Source organism: Lissotriton helveticus, chromosome 7, assembly GCF_964261635.1.
Source record: "Lissotriton helveticus chromosome 7, aLisHel1.1, whole genome shotgun sequence".
Lineage (NCBI taxonomy): Eukaryota > Metazoa > Chordata > Amphibia > Caudata > Salamandridae > Lissotriton > Lissotriton helveticus.
The window spans coordinates 457,110,487-457,127,902 of NC_136068.1; the positions used below are offsets into that span (position 1 = coordinate 457,110,487).

The 17,416-nt window shown below is 42.4% G+C and overlaps 1 protein-coding gene across 3 annotated transcripts in view; it reads right to left on the minus strand.

The window, feature by feature from the left end:
* The window catches only part of LOC144766815 (uncharacterized), a 502,863-nt gene that overhangs the window by 41,139 nt on the left and 444,308 nt on the right, over positions 1-17,416 (minus strand). For all 3 annotated transcript variants that reach the window (XM_078650542.1, XM_078650543.1, XM_078650540.1), the window contains one exon: positions 6,141-6,278. In XM_078650542.1, the coding sequence (XP_078506668.1) occupies positions 6,141-6,278 (138 nt within the window). The remainder of the gene's footprint in view (positions 1-6,140; positions 6,279-17,416) is intronic.

Genomic DNA, 17,416 nt, shown 5'->3' on the forward strand with positions numbered 1-17,416 from the left:
ATAGTTTAGACGTAGGACTGAGGTCATCTAGGTCTCTACTGAATATGTTAGACTTAATTAGGTATGCCAGCTAGCTCAGAGGTCACTAGAAACTTTCTTGAATGAACAGGAAGGAGTTAACTTTCCTGATTAGACAAGAAGGGATTAGGTTCTGATAACCGCATAAACATGACAACTTTGCTCCCTCCAGAACAAGGAGTATATCTCCAGAGTCGTGTGAAAACAATCGACAGTTATTGCACTCAGTCAATCGTGCATACTTAGTTTCACCAGGAGTGCAGAGAAATAGAGAGACAGGCGTTTTCAATAAAAGGTGTTATTTATTGAGCAGTCCTCTTTCTCGTGCAAGAGAAGTGAATTGCCACAATTGCAATACTTATCATGAAGTAAAGTGCGTACAGTAAAAGTAGTATTATGAAATAATACTGTAAAAGCATTGATATGTTTTCTGAGCCATATGATACTTAAAACGGATAAAATATATACATACATAAAATCATTGACTAAACGTACTCAACTGGTGCTTCTAAGATACGCCTACCCCGGTGTACCTAAGCTAAGCCTAGTACGTGGGAAGGAGTAAGTGAGTTGCAGTTTAAGTTAAGTTAGTTTTTGCCAAGAATCTGAATCAAGAATTCTCTAAGGATCTAATCAGCTCCGTACCTTGGTTTTAGAATGAAGGAGGTCTTGTATCTCTTTCTCAGGACTCGATCTCCCAGCAACCCGCAAGGGTGACTGGAAACACTGGAGCAGGATTTCTCGGCAAGAGAAAAGACAGCGTCTCTCTCAGTGCGTCAAGGGGAGGGTCGGCTTCCTTCGGCTCTCGCATCAGCTGGGCGTCGGGCAAGTAGAAAGCCGCTCTGCTCCAAACCACTGTGTGTTTGCTTAAGGCAAACGTTGGTATATTTATACCTGGAAGGTGCCGAGTTTGACGTAAGGTTGGACATAAGACGTCACTAAGAACTTACAGTTCTTTCTGGACTCCAGGAGTTCTTGTACAAATCAAAACAAAAGCAGGGGGAATTCCCGGGCTGCTGGAGGCTTGGTTTGTTTAAAGAACGCGTTGTACTTTCTAGAAGTCTATGGGAGTAGCCTTGCCTTGGACTGCATTGGCTATGACTAAATATGGATATGATTCTTATGCCTTTATAAGGATATGTTTTGTTATAACCACATAGGCATGAATCGGGAATATTTAAATAGGGTCCTAGATACATTCACAACAGGGTACCCCCAACCTGTGAGAGATGCGACTGCTGTTAGCATGGTCTGTGGAATGGGGTCGATGAAGGGCCACCCTTTTGATAAGTTTTGTGTGTTCCACCAATGCAGAGAGCGATGGATGCAGCTTTCTACCAACACTAGATCTGTTAATTGACCCTGTGATTGATTCCACTGACGTGCTAATCATTCTTGTAGAGGACGCATGTGTAACCTTGCATGAGGCACTATTGCAATGCAAGGTGCCATCATTCCTAATAGTTGCATGAAAGGCCTGACTGCTAAGTATTGATTGATCTGAATTTGTATTAGCAGAGTTTGAATATTTCAAATTCTGGCTGCATTGGGAGAGGCTAGACCTGTGAAAGTGTTTAGAGTCGCTCCCAGATAGAACTGCATTTGTGAAGGCTGAAGATGAGACTTGTGCACGTTGACTGTGAAACTCAATTGGTAGAGTAGGTCTAATGTAGTCTGAGTGTGTTGTAAACACTTTTGGTGTGTGCTGGCTCTGATGAGACAGTCGTCTAAGTATGGGAAGACATGAATCTGTTGTCTTCTGAGATGTGCTGTTACTACTGCTGGGCATTTTGTGAACACTCTGAGAGCAGTAGTTACTCTGAATGGGAGTACTTTGAACTGATAGTGTTTTCCTGTTATCACAAATCCGAGATATTTGCGATGTGCTGGATGAACCGAAATGTGAAAGTTTGCGTCTTTTATGTCCAGTGTGGACATAAAATCATCTTGCTGTAGAAGTGAAGCACCTGTTGAAGCCTGACCATGTGGAAGTGTTCTGGCAGTATGTGCAGATTTAACATCCTTAATTATAAAATTGGCCTTAAGGAGCCATCCTTTTTTGGGGATTAGAAAGTACAGAGAGTAAACTCCTGAACCTTGGTACTGTAATAGAACTGGTTCTATAGCTCATTTTGTGAAACAGACCTGTACCTCTTGTTTGAGGAGCTGCAGGTGGTCTGGCGAGAGTTTGTGAGTGCAAAGTAGAATATTGGGAGGATTGCTGGTAAGCTCCAGGCAATAACCATGTTGGATAATGTCTAGCACCCATTTGCCTGATGTAATGGACTGCCAAATGGGGAGAAATAGTTGAAGTCTTCCCCCGACAGGTGTTAAATGATCGCGGGAAGTGTAGGGAAGTCACTGTTTATTACGGTAAGGGGAGTTACGCGTTAGTGTGCTCTTACCCCTACCTCTGAAGTTGTTTCCTCTATACCCTCTTCTATCGAAGCCTCTAGAGGAAGAGGGTTGTGTGTTTGACTTATATGACGAAGCATTAGTGTCTGAGGATGTACTTTTAGAACCTCCCTTATGAAATGAGCGGCAAAAGGAGCCTCTGTTTGATGGGGATTGAAGCGTTCTCACTGATTTCGCTATATCTGTGTCCTTCTTCATATTTTCTAAGCCCTTATCGGCTCGAGGTCCAAAAAGATGTTGCTTGTCAAAAGGGGTATTTAAAATAGACTGCTTGACCTCAGGTTTAAAAACTGAAATTCTAAGCCAAGCATGTCGACGTAGGAGAATGCTGGTGGTAACTCCCCTTGGTGCAGTGTCAGCTGCATCTAAAACACATCTAATGGAGGAATTAGACATGAGTTTGCCTTCTTGAATCAACTCTTGTGCTTTCGGTTTCTGCTCTTCTGGAAGGTGTTGAAGTAGACCTTCCATTGTGTCCAGTGTGATCTGTCATTCCTAGCTAGTAAGCCCTGCACGTTAGCAATGAGCCAGTGATTAGCTGCTTGAGCGCCCACCCTTTTCCCAGACACGTCAATCAATTTAGACTCTTTGTCTGGGGGCGATGCATCTGCAGAGGTTTGTGAATTTGCTCTCTTACAAGCATTAGAGATTACAAGTGAGCCTTAGGGAAGCTGTCCTTTAATAAAAACAGGATCAGATGGTGGAGTTTATATTTTTTGTCAACCATAGGGGTTAAAATGAGGGCACGAACCGGGTCCTTAAATATCTAACCTGCATGGCTCATCATTCCTATTAACGTGGGTAGACTTTATTTAGTCCTATTTGAAGACCCTAGTGTCTCAAATAAAAAGTCTGCATCCAAAGATTCTATATGCTATGCAACTCCACGATAGGCTGCTGCACTTGAAATTAGCTCCTGTTAAGCTACATTATCATCTGGAGGTGATGGCTTTGCAAGGTATAACTCTGGGTCATTATCCATGGGTGGATCAATATTAAAGTCATCCCATGGATATGCTGGTAAATTACCATTGTCGTCATCGTCATCATCATCATCATCATCATCCCGTAAATCAGGCTGTGTATGAGGAGACCCTTGAAGTGTTATGTGTAGTGGATCTGAGCCTGGCAGTTGTAGTAATGGTGAAGATGGTGGAGGGGATGACAAAGTAGGGTGAATAGGACTTATAGCACTGTCCTTCTTCTCTTTGAGAGGAATCTTGTAACCAGTGTCCTCTGAACTGACTTTCCTTTTGGCCGGTATTTTATAACTAATATGTGTCCAGTATCTGGATTAATATACAGCTTCTTCTGTGTAGGGTCTAATCTTTCTTTCATAACGTCCAGGATTAGTTCTGGGGGCGGTAGAAGATCTTCTTTCGATATCAGGGCCAAAGGTTTCGGTGTCGGACTGGACTTGTCCTTTTTGTCCTTCGAAGCAGAAGGTTTCGGCTCCGAACCGGACTTGTTTTTTCGGAGCGGAAGTTTTCAGATTCGAAGATGATCTGTCTCCACTCAGTCCTGACTCGGAAGGCTTGACCGTTTGTTTTGGTGCCGGGCCTCAAAACATTGTCTCGGTGCCGACCATGGCCCGAAGGCAGAGGTGGTGCTGAAGTCTTATGTTTGGTGGAAGAGAGTTTATGGGGTAAAGGGGCTTTAGTACTCATGACACCCTGTCCCGTAGAAATGTCTTCGGGCTCCAATTCAATTTCCAGCTGGGAATCCGATTCTGGGACAGAAAAGGCACGATTTTCTTCTGCTGCTGTCACTTCTTGTTCGGATTCTTCTCCGAAGATACCCAGAGTATGTTGGATGCTTTGACGTTGCATTTCTCATCGTTGAGCCTGACGATCCCCAAGAGTCTTTTTCAATCAGAATGACCGACAAGCCTCCAATCCTGTTCCTTGTGTCCCTGTAAGAGGCACAAGTTGCAGACTTCATGTAGGTCGGTGGAGGGTACTTGGAGTGGCACCAAGGACAAAATTGAAACAGAGTCTGTTCCATCGGCAGAAGGCTGGACCAATGCAGTTAGACTCGAAGGTCACCCACGGTTTTCAACCGAATATGGAGAGGTTCCCGATCTAATTGATATACGGAGAATAGGGAGACGCGTATGTTAACAATACAATTGAGGGTACGTTGGATTGAGCACTGAGGAGAACCTGAAGAACTGTTTGAAACCGAAGCGCAGCAATTCATGTCCGCACCCAATGTAGGAAAGAAAACAATCTAACAATGGAGTTGATGCCCTTGCGCACTATCACCAAAAGGAGGAGTCACTTTACCACGTGAGTGGAAAAGACTTCTTCGAAGAAAAATAACTTGCAAACATCCAGACCCAACACTAGACGACAGGAGCATGCAAAGCATGTGTATCTACAGCACACATGCCTCGAACATTTTGTTTTCTGTCTAGTCTCATAAACGATGTGCCATGTATCATGATGATAACTCTAGTACCTATGTGCAATGTGTTTTTTATCTGATTGTTCTCGTTTATTGCAAAACTTAGCAAAAAAGTTAAAAGAAAAAGCTGTACGTGACCTCAAAAAGGGAATTCTGCAGGGCATACGATAATTTGGCAAGTATATAATTTTGTAGAGCACTGCATGCCCAATCAGCACAACAGTAATTTGCGCCAACGGGTCACGTCCCTCCAATATTCATCCATCAGCCTTCCTTGATTATTATTATCATATAAGAGCTGGAATTCCGTGGTACTGTAGATACCAAGTTATCTGTACCCCTGCTCCTCAATGGCAACCAGACAGCACCTTGTCTCCCTGAGTTGCCATCCTGCCAGAGAGTAGAGACAAGACTTGTCCCAGTTGATACATAACCGGGAAAAAGCCCAAAGACATCCAAGATCTCCAGTATTCTTTTAATGGACTTCTCTGGCTCAACTAGGTAGAGAAGGACACATGAGGGCTTGGCAAGGTTTTAAATACCAAGTCGAAGGGACAGTAAACAGCATACACAGATCTTGGAATGGCAGGCCCCAGACAGGTTTGAGAGGCTACTGTGTGGGTGGCACAACTAGTGCTGCAGGTCCACTTATAGCAATTGGAGTACAGGCCTTGGGTGCATGGGGGTACCACTTTACAAGGGAATTACAGGTAAACTAAATATGCCAATCAGGTAAACACCAATGTTATCATGTTTAGGGGAGAAGCACATGAACTTTAGCACTGGTAAGCAGTGATAAAGTGCTCAGAGTCCTAAGGCCAACAACAAGATACAGCAAAAAGTGGGAGGCAAAAGGCAAAAGTTGGGGGGAAGACCATCCAAAGGATGACAGATATAACACTTATTATCTAAATATTTTTATTTTCAGTGCACCTTTTATACAACTCTGTTTCTCACCAACCGTAGGAAATGTAACTGCTTAAAAGAAAAAGGGTTGCTATGCTAAGATTTGCCTATACTTTTGTCCCTGTAATTTGGGTCCAATGCCTATTACAGTTTAAGTTGCAAAATGCATGCTTATATGTACACTTTCACCATTGCGGAACAGGATTTGAAATTCTACAAAATAGACATGCAAGGTGGAATTTCAAGATTTCTAACTATAATGCAGGTGATTAATTTGGAATTCCAAATGTTCTCAAATTTGGAGAAGTTGATTTTAAAACAAAACCAGCTTGACCTACTTAGTAATGCATTGCAGGTAGGCCAGTAAGAAACAACAAAAAATGGATGAGCTATACCTTCATGGAGCTGAACTCCTCCTCGGAGACCAAGGGTGACATCCCATCAGTGCTGGAGGATGGTGAGCGACGTGGTGATCGTCGTCGTTCTGTTATATACATTCCTCCCATGTGCTCTTCAATCCTCAGCGCTTCCAGCTGAAATAGAAAGAAATAAAAAAACAATCAATGTTGGGAAATTGGCATAGGTGTCTTTTATAATAATCCCTGATTGTAACTCTAATAATAATAACTTATAGCACTTTATACTGCTGTTTCCAAGAGCTTTAAATAATCTATGTTGTTATGTGCCTGGGTTAGACCCATGTCACCAAAGCTGCTCATTTCTTACATTATCCTCCTCTTCACAATAACATTTCTGCTGTGACTTTTTGCACATATTCGTGTGTGACAATATTGGATTCGTTTTTCTGAAACTATTTGTGTTTACACATCTGGCTTCGCATAACATTATCACAATGACTCGAACACCAAGTACAAGGCCTTTACGCACGAATGTACAAATGTCATTCTATTTTCATCCAGGGGGCGACAGCGCTTTCCACATATCCATTACATTGCTAATCTATATTACATCACAAGGATGCTTTTTAGGTCTCGCCTACACAGCACGTATACGCTGCATAGGAGACCTTTAGTAATCGATTCCTTTTTTTCTGCCAAAAACGTGCACGCTTTGCATTGCTTTCAATGGTAACGCGTGCACGGTTGGCGATTCCCTTGCAGGAGTGAGCTTTGAAACCATCTGTTTGTAATTAACAGATGGTTCCAGCTCGCTCCCGCAAGAGAAACAGGCGCAGGCCCCCTCCTCTCTCCCCTCCGCATCAAACTGTTCCTCTGTTGAGTTTTAGACTGCCTATATGCATTGTGATGATAAACTGAAGATCATTACTGAAAGTCCTTCCTTTTTTTTCCTTCTTAAGGAAACGAGTGCTTCAGTGTTTTATCTTCCTCGTAATATTTAACTATGTGCATAGCAATTGAGGCAAAATTTCTTTGTTCTTCAAATTCAGCTGGGGACTAAAAAAGGACAGACAGGGCGCTGTGACTGGCATGCCAGGGCCTCCTGCATTCCAGTGCCACCATTGGCAATATTCCGTTGCAAGAACAGGATTCCGCAGTTTTGTTTTTCAGCCACACAGTCCCATGGCTCCTCCCCAACAGAATATCCTGCAAGGAAGCCTTTGAGATGCTTCATTGTGTGAGCCCACCTGCAGGAGAACCTGTTATTTGCATTTCTATAAACCATGAAAGCAGGAAGCCCCTCTTCTTGTTGAAGCAGGTTGGGCTCATGGCAAGCACGTGCAGATGTGAAGCTCTGTTGTGAATCCAAGGGACTGACTGTTTAAGGAAAGCACCAGTCGAGAGTTGTTAAACTGTCTGCCATGCTAGAGAGGTTCAGGCTTGTCTAATAGATTTATGTACTTTTTTTCCTTCTTTAAAATTGATTGTGATAAATAGTGTTTTTAACACCCCGGGGCTCATATGTGTGATCATCCACCAAGGGCTCAACAAGAAGCAGAGATCATGTTCAGTCCATGAGCACTTTGCAGAAGCAAGGCTTGCACTTTCTCCCAAAAGAAGCACTTTGCCCTAGACCTAAAAAAGTGAAAGCCAGAGTGCTGAGAATTCTTTCAAACTGCCCAGTTCTATTTGTGTACAGTGTATTATAACAGTGCTGCAGGGGCATGGCTTGTGAGTGTACAAGAGTTGCCAAAGCTTTCCTGATTTATCTGTGTTGTAATCTTTTTTCACAAGGATGTGTGTGAGATAGCTCTACGGGTCTCTCCCCGCAGGCTGCAAGGGACGTCAGTGAACCTGTAGGCGTGTTTCATGAACTGTTGTAACTGAGATTTGTTTTGCGCTGTGCTGCCAATGGTATGGCCTCGGGTGGCATTACGCCCTGGCCTTTCCTAATAGAGCAGAGTATGAGGAAGTACATCCGGTTCCCACAAGGCCCATGTCACATAGCTGACAAATCGCTTCTGGCTCTGCCTCCCAAGTGTGTTTGTGCTGGCCCCCTGTAATCTCAGGCCGGTGATTGCAGATACTGTATGTGATCTCAGTTGTCTGTCTTTTGTGTTACTGACTGGAATTACATATTGTGCTAGAAAGTAGACGCTTCTATTTAGTGTTGTGTGGAATTTCCATTCCCTGTTTGACTATCGCTGTTTTCTAGTACTTTATATCCTATTTCAACCTCTTTTGCTAGCAGGCTCAGGGTGTCTGTTTCTAGGAGAAGTGCGGGTCCGCCACTGGGATGTGTAATTGTAATACAGAACTTCACTTCGAATCGCCCTCAGGTTGTTGTACTTATAAGTGCTCCAAGTTGTGATTTTCGAACCGGAAAGGCTAGCTCCTCATGCGGTGGAGGACTCTTGTCCTTGTATTGTATTCTTCTACTTGAATTCAAAGGCATATCAATTTGACAAGATGGCGGCATTCAGGAGATATTTAAAAGCTTCAAAACTGCCGCGAGCCCGTCTTGTAAGGTAAAACGTCTCTTCACAACTGCTGATAAGTGTATTTATTAATGTTTCTGAATGAGTCCACTCTCACATACAACAGAGGAAGTTGTGAGGTGAAGTAGATGTTAAGGAGCAACAGAGGAGGAACACTGGTCTCGCTTTTGGAATCCAGGTTCCCAGAAGTCTGTAGGGAGATGGTGGCCCTGAGAAGAAACTGACTAGACAAGGTTCGCAATCACCCCTGTGCCAAAATGCCAAACGAGATGATTGTTTCCATACATTAAACCCACCCACATTCACTGGCTCTGCCTCAACCTTCCTTTCCTTTAAATAATATTGAAACAAAAATGCACAGACAAAAGAGTGAATGAACCCTTTTGGTACAAGATTCAGATTTTGAGCTGTAGAGCGAACAAATGCATTGTATTGTGGGTCATGAAGGTCAAAGTCAATCCGGTACATGCTGACTAGTGTCAGCCAGTACGGGAGAGGGGTTCAAGAGTAAGCCCTTGATTGGCTTGAGCAGAGAGCACTGGTGAAAACAAAAAGGGAAGGTCAGAAAGGAAAAGCGGAGGCTCAACGTCCCATAAGCATTAGCAAACGTGGCTGCAGAGCAGTAATTTTAACCCTTACATTTGGAGGCAATATTGCTTCCTTCCCTGGTACCTGGCCACCTCATGGACATTCCATTATTGTAATGTGAGGGATAAGGATGAAGCTTAGAAGAGGACCACATGCTAGAGAGAGACCTTTGCTGCCCACAGACCTTGCCCTCCCAATAAGTCACTTGGGTTGTTTCCCAATCCTGATTGGGAGAAGTCACTATGATTACAGCAACAGATTTGACAGCCCCTTTATGATCTCCTGTTAAGGAATATGAGCTTTTGTTTAATAAAAAAAACATGTACATTTTAGAACATTAATATTAACTTTCAAACATTAACATGCGAGGTAGTCAAGCACACAATACTCTTTAGCTGTGTAGTATCTTGAGCAATGCCATTATGCCTAAAAATGCCATCAAGGCAGATTGCTCTTTATTATCTGGCACATTTTAAATTAGCCAACTGGTTGGTATGACATTCACACCCTGAATGAGTTTGACACTAATCTGTGTAAAGTGTTACACAGAAGTAACATAAAAGTCATAAATAGTCTCTTTTCCAACCATACCCATGTCCATCTTGCCCCATTTAATTCCTAGACCTTTTTTTAGTCTTTGACCATAAGAACACCATGCCTTTGCATTGTATTTGAATTGCATTTAAATAGTGTGCAATATCTTATTTACACTTTTTTTAATAACAAAGCTCAGCTTTTACGCTTCCACTGCTTCTTAGTGATGTAGCTTGTATCCGTGTCAGTTTGCACATGGTTTTTCTACTGTCTTATTGGGTAGCATGAGGGCAACTTTCCACCAAACCAATGCTTGCTTGTTCACTGTTTTAGGTTCTTCTACACATGCCAGTGTTTCCTGTCCCAGGACTTGTGTGTAGTGCCTCCTGTCTCCTAGTGACAGTGTTTGTGTCCCCATGTCTCACTATTTGAACATCCGATGTCCTATTCAACTTACTAGCAGACCGGAGGGTTACCATGTAAGAGGTAAGTCTGTTGTTGTGTGCCCCAACATGTGACATAGATTCTTATTACACATGAAGCAACATTATGGTCTAATAAATCAAACATGAGAGGTTTGTGTATAGCATACATCTCGAACATGCTTATTTCAAGATGCACTCATTTGTAATAATGAAGATAAAGGGAGCACAGTGAAATACACTATTTGCCTAAGATCACATAGTTTGGTTAAGCATGGAAACCAGGTTGATCCCAGGTTTACTGGCTTCGCATTTCACACTTCAGCTACTAGATGGGTCACTTTCTTTCTCCTATTTTACATCATAGGTTAGTGTTTTGTTCTTTTATTTATGCTTGGTGCGCGAGGTTAGAGCGTGAGTGGCAGGCGGATGCCACATATAAGCTCAGCTAGTTTTTTGCTCGAGGGTCCAAGATTACCTTGGCCTGAGCCAAAGCCTGTCTTCTGGCTCGAGCCTTCAGTGGCTCGCCCACCTCTGCTTATCCCCTTCTCAATGTGTTTATTGTCTTAGTGTCTGTACATTTTCAAGCACAGGCTCTCGGTGTTTCCTGTCGCAGCATTTGGGTTTCCCCATTTGTCATCATTCTTTTGGGGGTGGGGGGCAGTGGGATGCAGCAGGAATCTTCTATGTCTTTGTACGTGCCTCTGTCTTTTCTATTGCATACTGTGTTGTCACTGTGTTGTCACTGCGTCTGTCCTCGTGTCTAGTCTTTGTCAAATGTTACACTCATGTGAAAAACTTACTACGATCAGAAGGTAAGTATTTTTCTTCTCGTAATCGGTGAACGGGGCCTGGTGCTACGTACGCAAATAATTCAGCTTAAACTCCAATTTTCACACAATGTGGCACAAGGCTCGAAAGCATTTTTCTTTGCAAGGGCTAACTAAATTCCCATGCTTGAAAGAAACCAGAGGCTCGTGCTCCTGAACTCTTTTTGCATGAAGAACGAGGCTGCAAGTGAACTGTTTTTTATCTTCCCATACTGTATAAACCTTGAGCCGGGTAATTATGAATCTCGGTAATAGCTTGCCGGAAACCAGCAGCTCCCCTATCAGCAGATAAACAAAACTGCTGAAAGAAAAAACAAGCATTGGCATAGCCAATAGGTCTCGCCTTTGGCACCTTATAAGTGCTTAGCCAAGCAACAGTTGATGTTGTTGTACCAAGGATATTGTGCTGCATAACTAAATACAAAAGCGAGACCTATTGGCTATGCCAATGCTTGTTATTATAATCAGCATCTCATTGGATTAGCAGAAGAGGCACTTCAGCTGACACTGATGGTCTCTGCATGCTGAGACTTCACCAAACAGCGGTCTGACATCTCCATGAAGGGTGTCCAGTTCATGACCAAATGGGGTCCTACTTTCTCTCCCTCCATGTAATGTGGTTGGATCGTCCCTTGGGGGGTTCTTGGCTTAACACCTACACACACTCTAGTTTCACACAAAGTAGATTTCACATCATAGGAGTACGCCTGATTACTACTGTGTTGTATGTGCCTGCATATATACACTGCTTTAGCACCATGGTAGAACTGTATCTACTATTTACTCTTTTGGTGCTTGTAATCACTTTCATCTGCTTCTGTCTACTGATTATTGCAGCACATGTATTATATACAAGAGTAACATTGGTTCAATAAATATATTAAAAACATCTGTGTATTCTCTGCTTATTTCTCTGAGAACAAAGGACACAAGTGACTGAGAGAGAGGGTTCTGATCTGTTACCACGCTCCCTGAGGGTCAGGGTTGTCATGTTCAGAGGCTGCCAGAAACCATTCGCTCCCTGGTTGGGTTAGGGTGGCTTATGGTGGCACTGTGAACTAGCTGGTCTCTAGGCCAACATATCCTGCGGGGGTGCTTGGAATCAGTCTAGGCACCTCACCCAAAGTTTATGTTGTCCAACAAATGTGCAGATCCTACGGATTAGTGGAAACTACACAACATGGTGCCCAAAGTTGGTTGGGTTCTTATTTAACGGTGTACCTGAGCTTTCTCAGAGACCCCCACTCACCTCCAAATCGGAGACCTCCGTGGTGGTAAGGAAAACCGTCTCAGCTGAGTAGGTATACCCTATGTATTGGCTGTAGGTTATTCAAGCTTGTAGGATAAAAATTCCCACATTGTGATTACCCTATTTCCATAAATTTATCTATTAATTTCTTTCTTCTTTAAAAGACAATATCCATAACGGAGAACACAATAGAGAAGAAGTAGAAGCTCTGAACATTATAGAAAACTGCATACATGCAGTTAGTATAAAATTATCACAATATGGTCTCCCGGCAATGGGTGGAGACGTTACCTTCATGGTTAAGGCACAAAAAGTATTCAAAACAGAGGTATTCTATTCCTGGGTTAAATTCCCAGCTGCAAATGCCAATAAACAATTGTTACACACTTACATTGAAGATGAAACACCAGAGGAATACATTCCATATGTGGACATTGAAGTTCAATTTTCTAACCAAGAACATATAAATTGGTTTAAAGGTGCCGTCCCCCACTCTACAGAAAACGTGAGACTCGGTCCACTCAGTAAAGAAGAAGTGACATGGCTGGTCTTAGCTGTATACACACAGCATTCCTAACACTGCTAAATAACTGCAGCAGAATTGTGTACATGATACAAAGATCTAGTAAAGATTTACAGAAATCTTACCCAGTTCATAATGCAAACACTCACAGTTAACCATGCGTGGACTTCTCACGCTGCACAACCACAATTAGTTACCACGGGTATCAGCTCACAAACACTGAATGCCGTTATCAATAAGATTCCCACCAGTCGGGAGCAAATTCCATTCTGGATAGCACAATAAACAAGGCAGCTTGAAGCAGTTTTTCACCATACAGGCCTGCAGGAGAAACACAGAATATTGACCATTTGCTTGCCAATAGGATGGCTACCCCAGTGTAAGATTGTGCCACTTGGGGTACAGTCTTCGCTGCCGTTTACACCAGAACTCATGGTACCCCCTTACTGGCTGTCTTGCCTCAGGGACTGAAACAGACACAGAATGAGTACTGGGCAGCACCTGCCCTGGATTTGGGAATGAAACTGATGGACAATTTTGCCCCAGTATCAGCCATTATGTTAAGTAAAATAAAGGGGGAGACAGCAGTATTAGTAATACACAAAGGCATGAGGTAGTTCCCTCCTTCACAGCAGGACCAGGAATTTCCTAAGATTATCAAAGAAACCTATGCTATGATAGATAGAGATAATTTGGGGACCTGATAAACCACAATTTAAGAGTAATTCTGAAAAGGACAGCTCTAATCAAGCACACACTTCTTCCAAGAAGAAATGAGACAATAAACAAAAAAAAAAATTAAACACAATCACCGGTGTGTCTCCACAACAGGAGACCAGTGAAAAGAAATACAATTTTAGGAACCGTGATAACATTAGTAAGCCTGACAGGTCTCAGGATACTGAAGCACATTCCTCTCGTTTCTTTCAGGAGTCATCTGATACACGTTCGGAGAGAGGTGGACAGTCAGAGTACAGATCAGAAGAGTGTGTGAAACAAAAGAAGGAATCACAACGCTCATCGGACTACATCATTAAAAAAGCAGACAAACCAAAGAATACTAAACCAGAATTAAAAAAGAAGGAAGTAGCTGGGTTTAAAATAAGACAGCCGCAGGCTGCTTAGGACGGATGTATGACGTTACAATGCATGCTTTTACCACGCATGCTGTTACAACGCAGTTTTTACAACGCAAACCTTTCACAACGCATAGCGCTTTGGGGTGCTGGATAGTGAATAGTTTAATTTACTATTCCAACTCCAGTCCCCGTGGACACTAGGGAAGGTGTTGGATAGTAAATTAAATCTATTCCCTATCCTAGAGCGCCCCCCAGCGCAATGCGTTGTAATGGTTTTCGTTGTAAAACCTGCGTTGTAAAAGTACTACGTTGTAAAAGTTTCGTTGTAAAGGATGTTTCCCGCTTAGGACTCTGCTTCTGAACGGGGAATGGGCAGTGACGATGCCGGGCAGAAGTCACATGAGATCGCTGGAACCTGATGGATTATCTGGCGGCAGGAGCGCTGAGTGAGCATATCACGGTGGAAACACCTGATACGAGGGTAAGTGTTCCTCATCATGTATAAGAAATAACACTCCAACTGGAGGGGGAAATACCCAGGAACATCAAGGCTCTCTTTTGGGAGAACCTGAAATATTGTTACAGCATTCTTTTGGCTGAAAAAGACTAGCCACCTGAGTTTATAATGGATTGCCCAAATGGGGAAATGGTAACTTTACCAGCTTTCTCCGGCCTCGTTCTGGAATAAATTAAACATTCTTACTCCAAGGAGTGGGTGTTAGCACTTGCTCCGGCACTATACTGCAATCATGTTGGGTAGGATGATGAGTCACCTCATCATGAGATCCCATTAAAATTAATTCTGCAACCCCAGAGACAATACCAAATAAAACATGAAGCTAAACAACAAGTTAGGGAAATTCTAGAACAACTTGAATACGAGGGTGCAATAGAAAATTGCACCTCATCAATGAATTATTCCTTCTTTCCTGTAATGAAACCAGATAATTCATACTGTCTACTTTTAGACAGTATATTTAACACATCTACTCGTGTTTTTGCAGTAAAAAATGCACACAGGGCAGCAATAATAAATAACATTGTGCCAAAGAAATACAAAACCACACTAGATATCTCAAATGGGTTCTTCTATCAGAATATAGTGCATGAAAGCAGATATTTGACTGCATTTTCAGCGCTAGGTTCACAGAGGCAATTTTGGCTTCTACCTCAAGGCTATAAGAATAATCTTGGGCTGTTTTCAGCCAGAGTGACAGAGTTACTTCAAAATTTTGATGAGGAGGCACTGTCCTAAATAGATGATAGTTATCTGAGGGATGATGAAGAGTAGACCGTATAATTCTAGGATTTTCTCACCTTGGCTACAAATTTAATTTCAAAAAATTAAAAATGCCCATCTCAATGTCCTGGTTTTGGGATATGAGTTGTCAAGTGAATGCAAAATCCTTGCTGCCCACTTTGTTTAGGAAAATGTGCATTGCTCCAGCCTCCAACAACTTTGAAAAGACTACAATCCATTTTGGGATTTTTAAACTTTGGCAGAATATACATTTTTGATTACGCAGAACAGGTGAAACCATTCTACAATTTAACTAGACCTGATTTTTCTATCACACATTAGACACAGGAACATACAAGCATTTTACATTCTGTACAAGCTTTCAAACATTTACACACGTGTAAATACAACCAATCTGGTGATCCGTGTAGTCGCTGGACCAACCGGGTACACCTATATCCCTTTCAATGAAGGTGATATGGTATCTGTTGCATACAAATCACATTTGTACACAAACGCTGAAATGCGTTTTGCACCCACTGAGAAAATTCTTACAGCAGTACAGACTGCTGTAGTGAGAGAGAGAGAGAGCACTAGCTCAGGGAAAACACATAATTGTTGATACGCCAGAACCAACAGTAGAGGCTGTTACAAAAGCAAGCATTCCAAATGCCAAAGAATTGCTTCCAGGATGGATACAACGGGCTAACTCCCTCACTGCAACATATGTAGACTACAGATTTGGTTCTGCATTACAAACACAAGCAATCTTGTAGTACGAACAAGAATATCCTCTGCCGAATGAAATAATGCCTCTAGATTGATATGATTACATAATCTACAGTGATGGGTCTGCTCATCCTGCCATAAAGACAAGACACCAATATTCCATGGCATGCGCTATCATAAAGGGGCGCATGCATGATGTAAAGTTCGTCCGGAAAAAACACCCATGCAGTCCCTAGGGGACTATACAGCTCAGCTGGCAGAAATCAAACTACGCATCATGGGTTCCCCACACTTATAGTGTGTGATTTGTATACTGTTTTCAGTCCTATAATGAATACCTTCACTATTGGGGCCAGAATGGGTTTTAAGATTCCAAGAGTTGCACAATCGAGCACAAGGTGCTTTGAGAACAGGTGGCAAAGCTAAATTAATGCTTGCCACGGGCTAATGTTATCCACACATTGAGTCGTCAATGTGTTGGCATTCATGTTGCAGGGAATTCCATGGCTGATGAAGCCGCTATGGCAACAGTTTGCACGGCTGCTGTTGCTGAAATCACTTGTTTTAGTACAAGATTAGACAGATACATCAACTGGCTGTGGAAGGTTTCTCAACAGGAAGCTTCTGATAGACAGCGAAAGATTGATAGGGTTAATTTAGAAAAGGCTTTGGCAGTCAACGTAAAGACCACATTAACATCAGAATATATTCACTAGGCAACATAGTATCTTTTGCAATTGACATATTACAACAGGAAATGGCTATTTTACAGCATGGACAATCACAACTACTGTTCATTGTATTATTAAGCTGGACATTGCAAACATTACGTTCTGGCCACGTGCCATGACGTTAAATCAACAGCAGACGTCTGTTTCTGCATACAAGCTGATTGAAAGACAGATATTAATTTTCCGAAGAGATGCAAAGTATGCCATTTTGCACATTGAAAAGTTAGACCAATCACCTTTCACCATGGTTGAGACACCATCCACAGACTGGATAATCCATGGTTACATCACTGTACCGGTCACGACTTTCCAATTCAAATATTGTCTACAATACCACCAAGTAGAGAGATATGAAGCGCTAGAGGAAGGTTATGTGCATGAATACTGGGAATTACCGTTCAAGTTTAGATGCAGGAATGGTGACACAGAGGTTTTCCTTGGTGGTTCTGAATGTGAGGATGCTTTGAGCGGGTCCTTAGTATGCAAGAACATTTCACTTCATGGGGTCATGCAATGCTTCAGTTGCAAACTTATCCTGTTATCTGAAGGGTTCTTCAGCCGCTGTGATTCATCCGGATTTCAAGCTGCTCTCAAATGGGAGTTATTGGATGCTGAATGATCAAGGTTGTTGTGGAATGGAACCAGGCATTGCTTATCTGGTAACAGTTAATTCCATAGTCACTTGTTGCACACAAGTACTATTTCCATCTCCCCACACAGTTAGGGAGGCAACGCTATCGCCTTTGATAATTGTTTCCAACATATGCTTTGATTCTCTGAGCAAACTGAAAGCAATGCTTTCTCAAAAAGATGTGGCCTTAAAATCAGCCAGAGAGATGTTTGATCTCCAGGTTGCAAGGTCTACGTCTGAGATACAGACTCTACTTCA